At 35.2% G+C, this 13,584-nt stretch overlaps 1 protein-coding gene across 7 annotated transcripts in view; it reads right to left on the bottom strand.

Moving 5' to 3' along the window:
• Positions 1-3,586: 3,586 nt before the first annotated feature.
• ROBO2 (roundabout guidance receptor 2) overlaps positions 3,587-13,584 on the bottom strand; it is a 596,967-nt gene continuing 586,969 nt past the window's right edge. For 2 of the 7 annotated variants that reach the window (XM_058661761.1, XM_058661767.1), the window contains 3 exons: positions 9,383-9,655; positions 7,566-7,766; positions 3,587-5,008 (listed from right to left, as the gene is read on the bottom strand). In XM_058661761.1, the coding sequence (XP_058517744.1) occupies positions 5,007-5,008; positions 7,566-7,766; positions 9,383-9,655 (476 nt within the window). In that variant the 3' untranslated portion in view covers positions 3,587-5,006. The remainder of the gene's footprint in view (positions 5,009-7,565; positions 7,767-9,382; positions 9,656-13,584) is intronic. The other 5 variants (XM_004588617.3, XM_058661766.1, XM_058661762.1 and 2 more) reach the window with 4 other exon arrangements.

The following is a 13,584-nucleotide window of genomic DNA, read 5'->3' as shown; positions in this document are numbered from 1 at the left end:
ACTCCCCAAATGGGAGTACCAGGCTAAAACAAGGATCCTGGAATTTCATGTAGGTCTCCCATATGGATTTCAGAGGTCCAGGTCCTTCAAGCTTCCTTTGGTGATTTACCATTCACATTATCAGGGACCTGATCAGAAGTGGAGCAGCAAAGACTTGAACTATCAACTATATGGAACACTGACATCAAAGACAGAACATTAATAATAATGCCTGCCTCAGGATAGTGTATTGTTTTGATAAATAATGCAAACACTTGCTGCACGAATATGCTTTCATACTGTAAAGAAATTCAGTCAAGTGACAGTTGTTTTTGCAGTTAAGCCACAAGTTTTCATTTTGGTTATGCATACATTTTAATCATATACATTCTGCATGGTCATACTGTAATATAAAACACTAATATTTTATTTTATAATTATCTATATTCTTGACACCCATTATTCATTTAATGTTTTAAAAAACATTATCTTAAGATTTATTTATTTGAAAAGCTGAATTGGAGAGAGGGAGACTTGGAGACATAGGAAGGAGAGCAAGGTGGAGGTGGATGAGGAAGGTGAGTGGTTTTCTATCTGCTGTATAATCCCCTAGTTGCCCCCAATAGCCTCGGCTGGATCAAAAAATACATATGATTCAGAAAGTCCATCCTGGATCTTCCATGAATAGCAGAAGCCCATGTATTGGGGTTTTACTCCTCTGTTTTCCCTGGCACATTACCAGGAAGTAGCATCAGAGGCAGAGCAACCTACTGGCACCCTGATACAGGATGGCAGTATAGCGGCTGGTGGCTTAACTCACTATGCCACAATGCTGGCATTTAAAAGAGATTTTTTTAAACATGTATTTCAGGATTAAATACTTTCCTAATTCCTTAAAAAATATTTTTTTAAAGACAGCAAATACTTCTTTTACTTTGGAGAGAATATAGTTAAACCTTATAAAGAAGAAAATATTTGTGAAGTAAAACACAATGAAGTACTTCTGTTTTTCCCTGAGTCTATGAGATACTTTTCCAGCTATCCAGGCCTTCGTTGTATGGAGAAGGTAAACTATCAGGAATTCAGTGCTGATGGAGTGTGAGTGATAAATTCAGCTTCCTTTGGACAGTCACCAATATATTTTAGTGACGGCTAATAAGAGTAATTCATACTTATCTCTTTTCAGCCCACAACTAAGCAAGGGAATGAGAATATGACTCTGGTCATAATATATTAGCATAGAAGTCTCAAAGTGACAGAATGGTTTGGTTTTAATTTTTCTACAAGCAAACAGCTTTACATAAATGTCTTTTTTACAAATTTGAAATGTGAATATATTTTATTTTTCCCAGTGAGTACACAATACACAATTTTGACAATACTATTAATCAGTTTTATGCCAATTTCTTTGCTGATCTAGCAACATCAAATAAAACACAACGATTTTGGACGCTGTTTGGTGACTTAAACAAACTACAGTTAAAAAAACTCCATCTATAAACAAAGTATAAAAAGTCTACCCACGGCCACAAAATCCCTTATCCTGCAACATTTTAAAGTCACAATAAATGCTTTTGAAATTATGAGGTTAAAATAATTAGTAAATTAAAATATGATGTTTCATTGAAGTACACATTAGAGAAGCAAAATAAAAGAACTTCATTTTTAAGATAATGGGGAAACACACGTTGCATGAAACCATTTCTTGTCATGAAATTCTATAAACACAATGTACAGAGGCAGATGAGCATATTAGTGAGTAATATGATTTTGCATATCTTTAATACTGACACACAATCACTTTCCAGTGGAGATAATCCACAATTTAGCATGTGTTGATATCATTATCGCTGTATTGTCAGTGAGCAATTACATAAACTTATTTAATAGAGATTAGGAGTTGTTCCACATACAGACTTTTAACTCAAACCCTATCAAAAATATACCTAAATACCAAGAGAAATAAACGATTACATAAAACACCATCAAACCTGTTCTGTCACTCAAAGCAAGAAAATTTGCAATTATTTTACTTCCATTTGATTGTGTGATACTTAACATGTTGGTCTCCATTTTTCAATATTCTCCCTTGAACAGTGGAATCTCCTGAAGGCACTCATTGTTTTCATGCCCCTGTACTATTCCACTGTATTTCTACCATGGTATGTAAAAGTTCTAGAGGAGCAATAGGGCAACTGCACCTGCATGCACTGATATACCTGAGTTTGCACATTGATACAGTTATTTTCCCAAGAGTTTTGTCTGTTGGGTATGAAGCTATGTTGGCATCTGCTCAGCAGCATTGCCCAAAAGTCTAAGAGGGGTTTACATTCTCATCTACTCAGATTTACTTCTGAGGTTCTTGCAGGCCTCTATTTAGACCTGTGAGAGTGAGCTCTAAGAATTTGAAATCACATTCCTTTAATCATAAAATACACACTGACTTTCACACATGTTTCTTACACTAATTCGTATCTTTTTACATATAATGGAAGTCAGCAAAAACAGTTTTGTTTCTGATAAGGTTCCAAAATCAGTTTGGTTAGCCATTGCATTTTACCTTGTTTTATAAATGTGTGAAGATGATTATTCATAGTGTAAGATATCACTGTCCAACTTATTAACTATATTTGACATTATTAATTTAAAAGAACATTTCAAATGATGATGAGATCTGTATTAACACAATCTAACTGTAATATTTACTGAAATAATCAGGAAGATGTGAGGCTATACCCTATAATATTCCAAAAGTTGTAGGCCATACACATACTTTGTTGTTGGAAATCTGGTTGAATTCATTGCCTACACCTGAGTATGTGCCATGTGTGTAATAAACTAAAGTTTTAGACTGAAAAGGGTTAAAGAGATATATAAAGTAGGAAGGAATATATAAAAGCTGAAGATTTTTCTTTCAAATAGAAAGAGGTGATAAAACGAGCTGCATTTTTTAGATACGCGAATTCTTCACATTATGATGTGTGGCAAAATAGATCTTGGTCCATTGCAGAAATTTTGTACTTCCTCCAGCCACTGTTTCAGGGAAATCAGGCACTGAAGGTAAAAAATTGATTAAGGGTTTAATAAGTATGTTTCAGGATTTTTTTTTTCCTTTAATGAAGAAACTAACTACATGGCACTAAGAAATTCTTGGGGCCCATCATCAGCATTGCAGGGTATGCTTGCCTAAGTTGATGCAATCTTAGGGAATAAGAGTAGGTGGAATCAACTCCATTAGGTAAAATTTCCATACAACAACAGGACATAAATTGGTTTGTGAGCCAGTAATACAAGGAATGAGGGCCTTTTCAAAGGGGTCACATACTTTAGAATTCATCATCACACTGAATGGTTTTCCAAATATCAAGTACTAAACATAAGGAAAAAATATGAGAAAATAAAGACAGAAACTTTGTGTGGGTAGCACGTGGTAAAACGTCACAAGTAGGAATTTCAGGCAGATATTCTTCTACATGACTGATCGACTTTACATGTACAATAGCTAACATATATTCTCAAAGTCACATTTATCTTGAGCATACATGCCTGATGTTCAGGAACTTCTTGTTCTCAAAGTCGTGAAAACAAATGAGGCAGGACACTGTTATTAATGTCCACTTACAAGGTTTGGTTTTATTTAAAAAGTGTATAAACATGCATTTTTCTCCTTTCAATTTTGTTTTGCAATTTATTCATTCAAAAATGGGTTAGACGTATTTTAGCTGATAGCTGATTTCTGAGAAGGTACCATAAAATATTCCAAATACATCTACTTACTGAGAACTGAGCATACTCTGAGCACTGCTTTGCAAACACAATTTAGCCAAAGGTTTGGTTGCATCAACTTGATTTCCTAAGCAAAGGAAACACAAAATTGTACCTAGATCACACTATTTTTTTTTCTTTAGGAAAGTCATGGATTTTAGTGATGCAGCTCTATCCTCCGGAGTGTGCTGGACATGTGTTAGAAAGGTGAAACAAGATACTGCAACTGAGTTTACATTTGGAAGCAGCTCAGGTATGTCTTAATAGTTCAACTAGACATTCTAGCGTTCATTTCATTTTGTTTCCTTGGGGAAGTTCAAATTCTGACTTAATGAGCTGGAGAGATTAATTATGGTATTTCGGAATTTGCTTTAAAAGACTGTTTATGCATCAACTCGTGATATAGCTTGATTTTCTTTTGCTTGTTGAAATTCTCATATGGGTCAATTACAATAACGGTAAAATTGATGCTAAGAAACTATCTTATTTAGCAAGTTTAGTACATTTTTGCTACTGGTGTACTTTAATGCATATTCAGTCTAAAGACTTCAACTTCCTTCTCTTGACCCCTGTTTCTGTCAATAGTAACAGCCACCTTTCAGCTTTGTTGTATTGAATCAGTCCCTAAAGTTCCAAGAAGACTTTGCCAATACCATAGTTCCTTTGCATCGTCCTATTCTACATCCCAAATGAAAACCATCTAACATGATTACAACCAGCATTATCCAACGCAGCTTACAGTACAGAAACTCTCTTCACATTCAATCTTTTTCTTCATGTCATGAGGAGTAGAGATTTGTGCTTATCACCAAATAAAATTGCAGTGCAAAATTTAAACACAAAAGTTACACAATTAAAAGTTAATATATGGCACCACAGCCTATTAATTCACATATAGTACAACAGACCAGTAAGAACAGACAATAATATGAACTGAGCTAAAAAGAGTGACCTTGCATAGCAATGCACAAAACAAAATTTATATACAGAGGGAAATTCTTTTTTTCCTGGAGGGCAAATCTTGTTTTCTTTTTTTATATACTCCTGACAAGAAAGAGTTAAGGTGGGTGGTGTACTTAAGAGAAGAACACAAGTAAAATATCTGTGGGATATGTGTGGCTGTGTGTCTTTACATTGCATTTACAGTTCTTTTAATAGTACATAAATAAAGAAATTGTTCATTGCACTGTTTAGTGTCGTCACTTCCATGAGTTCAGACCTGATGGTCCTTCAGAGCAGCTTCATCTGTCTCCTCTCAGTTACTCTAAAAGAGATGCAACAAAAAAATCAGAAATAATGTTTATATGTGAACAAAGCAGTCAGCTGGAACAACATAACAGAATAAAGCCTGTAGGCAATAAATGAAGAGGAGATCACAAAACAGAATTTATAGACTGTGCATTTAAAGAATTTTCTTTGAAGAAGATCAACAAGGAAAAAAATTACACTGTAGATTTTGGATCTTTAAAGTCCAGAGCTATCAAGGCTAGTGCAACTGTTCAACTGCCTAATCCTCTACCTCCAAATGTCAACATCCCATATGGGCACTGGCTCCTGTCCCAGCTGCTCCACTTCCCATCCAGCTCCCTGCTTGTGTTCTGCGAAAGAAGCGAATAATGGTCCAAAGTCTTGAGAAACTACACTCACACAGGACACCTGGAAGAGGCTGCAGGCTCCTGGCTTTGGATCAGCTCAGCTCTGGCTACTGTGGCCATCTGGGTAGTGAACCATCAGATGGAAGATCTTTCTCTCTGTCTCTCATTTTCTCTGTGCATCTGTCTCTCCAATAAAAATAAAATAAGCCTTTAAAAATGCAAACCTACTTTGTGCTCTTTGAAAGTCCATATTTCAAAATATAAGTTAAGGAAAGATCCAAGTAGACACAAAGCAAATTAAAAATTATAAGACTGGAATAGTAGTGCCATAAAGCAAGTTACATTTGGGAAACATGCATGTCAATTCAGAGTGCTTGGTTTTAGTCCTAACCACCCCACACATCTGACTAAGCTTCCTTTTAATGTGCCTGGGAGGTAATAAGTGATAGATGATATACCAAGGTCCCTGCAAACAATGAGAGAAACTAAGATGGAGTTTTGTGCTCCTGGCCAAAACTTGACCGTACCCCGGCTGCTGAGGGCATTTGTGGAGTACATTGGTGGATGGGAGTTCTTATCACTCTGTCTTCCAAACAAATAAATATTTATTGAATGTTGTAACAAATATTAATACCAATCTAATTAGAAAATGTTAATCAGTGATAAAACATATAAGACCCGTAGGTTTGGAAACATTTATTCATTTCAAACTCTTTTGTAATCTCACAAATGATCTGTGGTGTGTACATAATAGGAATCCCAGGTTTTTTTTGGAGGGGGGTTGTTTGTTCTGTTTTTAGGATTCATTTATTTTCCTTGGAAAATCAGAGTCACAGAGAGAGTTGGAGATACACAGACAGAGATCCTCCAGCTGCTGGTTCACTCCCCAAATGGCCACAAAAGTGCGAGCTGGGTCAGTCTGAAGCTGAGACCAGGAAGCTCCATTAGCATCTCCCACTTGGCTGTACTGGCCCAGACACTTGAGTACGCCCTTGCCGTCTTCCCAGGTCATAAAGCAGGGAATTATATCAGGAAATGAAATAGACAAGACGGAAATTGGTGCCCACAGGTGATGTTCGTGCTGCAGACATAAGGTTGGCATGTTATGTCACCACTAAGCTGGCACCCTATTCCTACTTTTTAAGATGAGGAAACATCTTCTGGAGGTACTTTGCTTTATCATTTCACATAATAAGTTGAGTAGTTGAGAATCTTACAATCCTACAGTCAAGATGAAAACCACCTAGCAAAACTAGTTACAATGAGCATTATCTAACTCAGCTAACAGGACAACAACTCCATCCCATTCCTTCTTCTTCATGTCATAAAGAATAATGATAATAATAATTTTACAAACACACTGTTGTTAAGGTGATATAACTATCAGCAACTAACTGTTCAATTTTTTTAATCCAATATAGCACAATCTTCCTGGGCTGGTTGTAGCGCAGTTGGTTAAGCTACTTTTTGCAACTCCAGCATTCCATCGAGGAGCGCCGGTGTGATTCCCAGCTACTTTGCTTCTGATCCAGCTTCCTGAAAATTCACATAAGGAAAGCAGTAGAAGGTGACATAATGCTGGCAGCCCTTGCAAGTTTGGGGGGAGTGAATTATTGAACTGGAGATTTTTTTCCTTATGATTTATTTATTTTTACATGAAGGAGATTTACAAAGAGAAGGAGAGACAGAGAGAGATTTTCCACCCACTATTTTGCTTTCCAAGTGGCTATAATGGCCAAAGCTGAACTGATTCAAAGCCAGGAGTAAGGAGTCCTTTCCAGGTCTCCCCTGTGGATACAGTTTCCCCAGAACTTGAGCCACCCCCTCCCTAACCCATTGCTTTCCAGAGTTTTAGACATGGAGCTGGATCCAAAGCGGAGAAGCTGGGACACAAATGAGCAGCTATATGGGAAGTTGGTGTCTGTGGGTGGAGGATTAGCTCAAGCCACAGTTCCAACATCAGACTTATCTTTCTCTGTCTCTTTCTTTATCTGTCACGCTGCCATTTTTTTTTTAATAAAAAGAGCTAACTTAAAATACAGGAATGTTTGTTTAACTGAAGACTGTGGATAGCAAAGGTCTAAATAATGACAAGCTGTCTAGATTCATGGTTGCTTTCTTGGTAGAAAAAGCCCTTAATTATTCTGGATTTCACTCAAAAAGGCAGTGTTAGCCTAGTGTTCTTTCCAAATCACAACAGCTTCTCACAGGACCTAGAGCACTTACACAATTCACCTGTAAACTGTCCTTGACTATTTGAACCCATATATCCTATGTCAAGAAGGTCGCTGGCATTACGCTGGTGGCCTCCCCTCATCACCTCGGTTTTCCTAGGTCCAGTGGATCCTTTCGAAGAAGCTGTTCCTGATGAACTGTGGCCGCCTGGAGATGGGAAGCTGGGCTTGCTGTAGGGCACCAGGGCCTCCTCTGAAAGAGAAGAGAAACACAAAGGACTAAGTTGCACTGCACATGAGGGACAAAGCACAAAGTTCAACTTGAAAACATGAACCTCAGAAAGGAAAAATTAACTACTTCATTCTTTAGTAAAATTAAACTTCTGAGGTGGAATCATGCCCGGATATTAAAGGAATTTCCATGTGCAAACAGCTTCTACAATAGAACACGAAGCAGAAATAAATTAAAAGAGATCTGGGGATAAATGTACAATACTATATATTATTTGCAAAATTTAAATTCATTACTAGTACTGCATATAATGAACTGTAGTTTGCTTAACAAAAGTATATCTGAGAATACTTTCTGGAGCTCAATGAGGCTCCAATTTAATTTTTCATTATGCATCAAAGAACATTATTTTTGCTTTAGTTTAAATTAAAGCAACATTTTCTCATTTTATTTAGATTATAAAACACATATTACATAAACTTCTTGACTTTCTGTTATTTCTTGGCACACACTATATACTATCTATATTTGCTTCATACAAAAAATCCACACATTTCAATAGTAAATGCTTCTGTTATTTTTGCAACTTTGAGACTTTAAAATAAATTTCTCTTTATTACATTCTTGCCCATTCTATCAATCTCCCTTGCTCTGCTTTTTTTCTTTCCAAGTGTGGGCTATGGTTAAGTGATTAGAAGATCAATAAAATGTGGATGAAACATTTTATTAGCAAGTTAAAGAGTCTGAATAACTTCCTCCAATGTATCATTAAATTTAGATAATGCAAAGGTCATCTTTTGGCACTTTCACAAATAATATTTTCCAAAAACTTAAACTTGAATTCTATAATCTAATTGTAGGAAATACATGGGAAAAGGCATTGCTAGAAAAGTTTGAGTTCAAATGCATACATCAATAAGGAACAAAATCAAAAACTCTGTGTGTGTGTGTGTGTGTGTGTGTGTGTGAACATTCAGTGAATTCTTAAGTGAAAAGAGATCTTCCAAAATGCACTTTTATAACATGTTCACTCTATTGCTCATTCAACAAAAACAAAATATTGCAACTATGAAACTCACTTTGTGACAAGCCTAGAAGGCTTGAATTTCCAATAGTTTTCCTATCTCAATGTTAATAATCAGCCATGTTTAATCAATTTGAGAATGCACAGGTCCATGTCAACCTTTCCTAATATGAAGATTCTGTGACTGGGTATTTGGTTGAAACTACATAATTTCAGTCAATTCACCCACATGCCTGAAGTGAGTTCTCCTTGCAAATGACATTACTTCAGACAAAATGAACAAACTATTTTGTGGTATAGATTAAATGTACACAAAAAACACATTTAAGAGTCTTGAAATTACTCAATATAAACATTAAAAAGCAAAAGGTTCAAACTGCGAGCAAGACACAAAGGTCTCTTGGATTTAAAGACCCCATGAGGAGGTTAACATGAGAACAAATCTACTGGGATTCACGTTTAGTCAGTTGCTGGTGAACTCCGCTGGAGAACTCCAATCTCCATTGTTCTTGAAAGGCCAATGTATTTACTATGCCCTTAAATAACTAAAACACGTGGTATAGGGGGAAAAAAAGCAACAGTCCACACTTCCGGAAGACCGTGCAGAACACACCTGCGCCAACACCTGGTTTGTGTGGGGCTTTCCGTGTATCTTCTTGGCGTTCTGTAGAGCTTATCCACTCCTGGGTTTGCCGTTGCCAGTCTAAGGAGGCTCTAGCTGGAAACTCCAATGAGCTCTTTGTGTCTTCTAAGTTGGATGCATGTTGTCTCTCTAGTGAGCTTCCTTTTCCCTCTGTTGAGTTTTCCACGTTACCAGCATGCTGGCTCGGGCCTATTGGCTGCCTTAAACCCTGACCTGGTGGGGGGTCTGGTGGTGGTGGAAGATCTAAAAATTTTGAATAATATTTAGAATTGACTAAAATGTAATGGATAACACAGGTTTTAGCTCAAGTTGAAAAAATAATTGCCCTTCTTCAGGTATCACCCATGCAGCAAAAAATTTTGGAAAACTAAAAGCCAACTGTTGATACCCAAAATGCTTATTATTATTCTGTTGCCTTTTGGTCATAGCATCTTTGAGATAAAATTGATGAGTTTTATCCAGCTGTTAAATGTAGAAAGTGTTTCCCATTACACAATGAGGTTAAGTTTCTTAGATGTCAGGTTTTGTTTTTTTCAATAATCTATTGTTCAACTCCCGCCCACCAGAGTAGAAAGCTACAACATAAAATAAGATCATGAGAAATTACAGTAACCATGAGAAGAATGAAAGCTTTCCTGTCAATCTCCACAGGAAATCCTGCTCTTGGGAAATGAAGAACAGTAGACCATATCATGTGTAACATATGATTTTCTTACCCCTGAATATGGCATATTTAGTAATAAAGCATTAAGCCAATATTTATTAAACACAACTAGCATTCTGCCGGACAACCAATTCTGCCTGTTCATTTCACAAGTTAGCTAATGAGTTACAACTAATTTATTATCATTTTTTCAATATATTAATTTTAATAAGTAATAATCAATGCTCTGAGATTGAACATGCTTTATGTTGCTAGAGCAGATAATGAATCATGGAAGTGTGAGATCTAGAGGAACAGATTTTTTTTTTAATTTTTAAGTTAAACACTGGATTTGAAAAAAATTAAAAGTTTAAATAGTAATTTTCTTAGGCTCTTTTTATTAGCTCTTCAGAATCTTACCTTTATATTCCGTCTTCCATTATGAAACCACTTGTTTTGTTTCACTCATAAATATTACACTAGCTCTGGATTTACTTTGTTGATGCTTTTGAAATTTCCTCAGCATTCATTCTAATAATTCTTTTTCATTTTTTGCATGTGATTGAAATCTTATTGTTCACTCAGTTTTGCTACCATATTATTCATAAAAATATCATATATTATATACTTACTTATTTTAGTAAGAGGATATTATATATAATATATGCAATTATTATCCATGCCACTTTGCAAATGTGTTCTCTTATTTCTAGTAATATTTTGTCTAAAGATGACTTCCTTAAAGGAAGGCTAAAATGTTCCTATTAAATGATTTCTTAAGAAGTTTTATATTCTCTTTTCAGAACAAAATATTAACCTCAGTGCAACTGTTCATGATGGTCTCATGAGCATCTGCTCTGGGAGTTTTTAAGTTAGAGCATCATCCCAGTTCTTTTGGATGTCCTCATATTAGATTATGAATTACTAACTATTATAAAGAACAAAGTCTATGGGACAATAAGACTGCATTTGGGATATTTCTACCAATGCACTAGCTCAATATTGAAGAATCTGTTTATTGGGTAATAAAATGATCCTGATGCTTCCTTTGTATGCAGTATGGACTTCTTTCCCTCTATATTATAAATTCAAATCAATTATTTTATGTGAATTATTGAACATAGACTGCCACTGAGGAGAAATTATTATATTTACTTCCAAAATAACAGATATTGCCATCGATTTTTATTCTCCAGCATGGCAAATTAATTTTTTAAATGGCCAAAATGGCATCTGCTTATGCCAGCTAAAATTCTGATTAGTGCTTAATTCAATCCAAAATTCTATAGCTTAATAATTAAGTAATATCCTTGACTTTTGTATCTTCTATGAAGAAAAGATACTATGTGCACATGAATTTAAAAATCAGAAAAAGATAGAATTAAAAATGGTTGTGTGTAAAATGAGATTATATAATCAAATACATTAACTTAAATTAAATTTATTATTCATTTCCACACAAATTCATTCTAACTAAATTGATTCCCAAAGCAATCTCTTACTGTCCTACTGCAGGTTAGCCATTATCAGGCAAACAACTGTCCAATGAGAGCGATAGCATTATTCTCTTCATTCTTAGGTAAAAAAATGGAGGCACATTGAATTAAATCCAAGTATCTTGAGTCTGTGTATTTCCTCCTCTCAGATGCAGACATAGATAAGCAAATGTACAAAGAATACATCCAGTTAGATATATAGCAAAATTTGCAAATTTCAATATGACAATCTTTAAATAACTTCTCAGTGACAATCTGTAAAATAGATGCAATGTATATATTTGTATATATTGAATAAATTGTAGATTCTTGTCAGTTATCAACAATCTCATTCTCCAAGCTGGCTAATATCTTAGCAAAACCTTGACTTTCTGGCTTTACAATCTATGTTAACTTCACTCACAATCCTGTTAGCTGGTCTCCACCTTCTGTCATCCCTCTCTCTGATTCTATCTCGGTATGGTGACCATCTTCTCTTCCATGTTGGCTCTATAACCTCCTAAGTAATCCACGTATTTACAACTGTGCTTCATTTTGTTTTACAAAGCCATAGCTAATCTTTGCAGATGATTATGTCAAAGACAAAGAAAATCATCCCATGCCAAGCAAAGGTTAAAGGTTCCTAGGCACAGGAGTTAGCAATAATTATCCTAATTAACGCAGTCATAAAACACTATTGTAAAATCTATACTGCAAATGCATCATGAAATACGACTGCCCAGTAAATGCTACTGGGCAGCAATATTCCCAGAAAGCACAACTAGAGTTTAGATTCCAACTTCATGAAATACTTACTGACTTACAAAATTATGCCACATACATGTCTGTTGGCATGCATGTCTTGTGAAATAATCATATGTTAAAGGATAATCTGCAGACTTCTACCTAAAACTTAGTATCATCAGTTAGAAACCAGGATAAAATTGGGAAGACATGTGAGCCAAAATTTCCTTTAAATCTCACCATTTTCCAAGATGACTACTAATAACAATAGTTACTGCTAATATTGCTAGTAACTCAATATTGCTAATAACTCAAGCAAATTTGATAATTTAGGAAATTCTTTGCTTTTTAAAGATATGCAATATAATATTTATCCTTTAATGGTAGGCGGTAAGTGGCTTCAATCAGGCATAGCAACGTATTTTTAAGTATTCTAGGAACAAAATTTGTTGATTTATATTTTATAGATCCCACATACTCTAGATATAGTGTTAAAATAGTTCTGAAAATGTAGACAACTTATATACATAGATGCCTTTCTTCTTCAACCATATTCCAAGTGGAAACAGGTATTATAACTTTTAGAGCTATAGCTAGAATTTCAATGACTGTAACACTTTATATATACAGAGTAAGGTCAATACTGCAGATTCCTTCAAGTGTAAAGTATGGTCACCATAGGATAGCCACTTATAAAGAATCAAATTATCATTTTTACCTTAATTTCATATCCCATGCAAATACTTTCAACGAAAGTAGTCAGATAAATCTAAGCATATCTGAAGGCTTTTACCACTAGTACTTTTTGCCTTTGTCAGTTCTGTTTTATTTTAGCATTTTTAGATGACACGCAAAAAAATTTGGATGCCAGAAACAGTCTCTCTAAAACCTTCAAAAGCAAGTAACTTACTGAGCCTCAGTCTAATCTGTAACAAGTCTGAAGAGTTTTAAGAATTAGGGCATGTAATCTGCAGGCTCAATGAGCATTAAATTCACCCTTGGAGCTTCAAAATTACCCTTAACTGTGTTATAGTCCAGAACAATTAAATCAGAATTACCAGTCAGTTCAAATGTGCAGCTAGGTTACTATTTAGTAGAACTACCTGAAGGTAAAACTGTAACTGTGGCGGAAAATGTGAAGAGAAGAATAAATTCACTCCGGGGTCTGAAATTATGCTATTTTAAATAGATTAGGTAATAAATCCTTAAACTATCAGCATAAATAGTTGCTTTTACATTTTAGATAATATAAGAACTGCGATTGTCATGTTAAGCTGCCACCAGCAACACCTGGTATCACATGTTTGAGA

Source organism: Ochotona princeps, chromosome 3 (genome assembly GCF_030435755.1).
Source record: "Ochotona princeps isolate mOchPri1 chromosome 3, mOchPri1.hap1, whole genome shotgun sequence".
Lineage (NCBI taxonomy): Eukaryota > Metazoa > Chordata > Mammalia > Lagomorpha > Ochotonidae > Ochotona > Ochotona princeps.
Note: the sequence above shows the minus strand (reverse complement) of the source record. Positions and strands in the feature narration are given on the sequence as shown.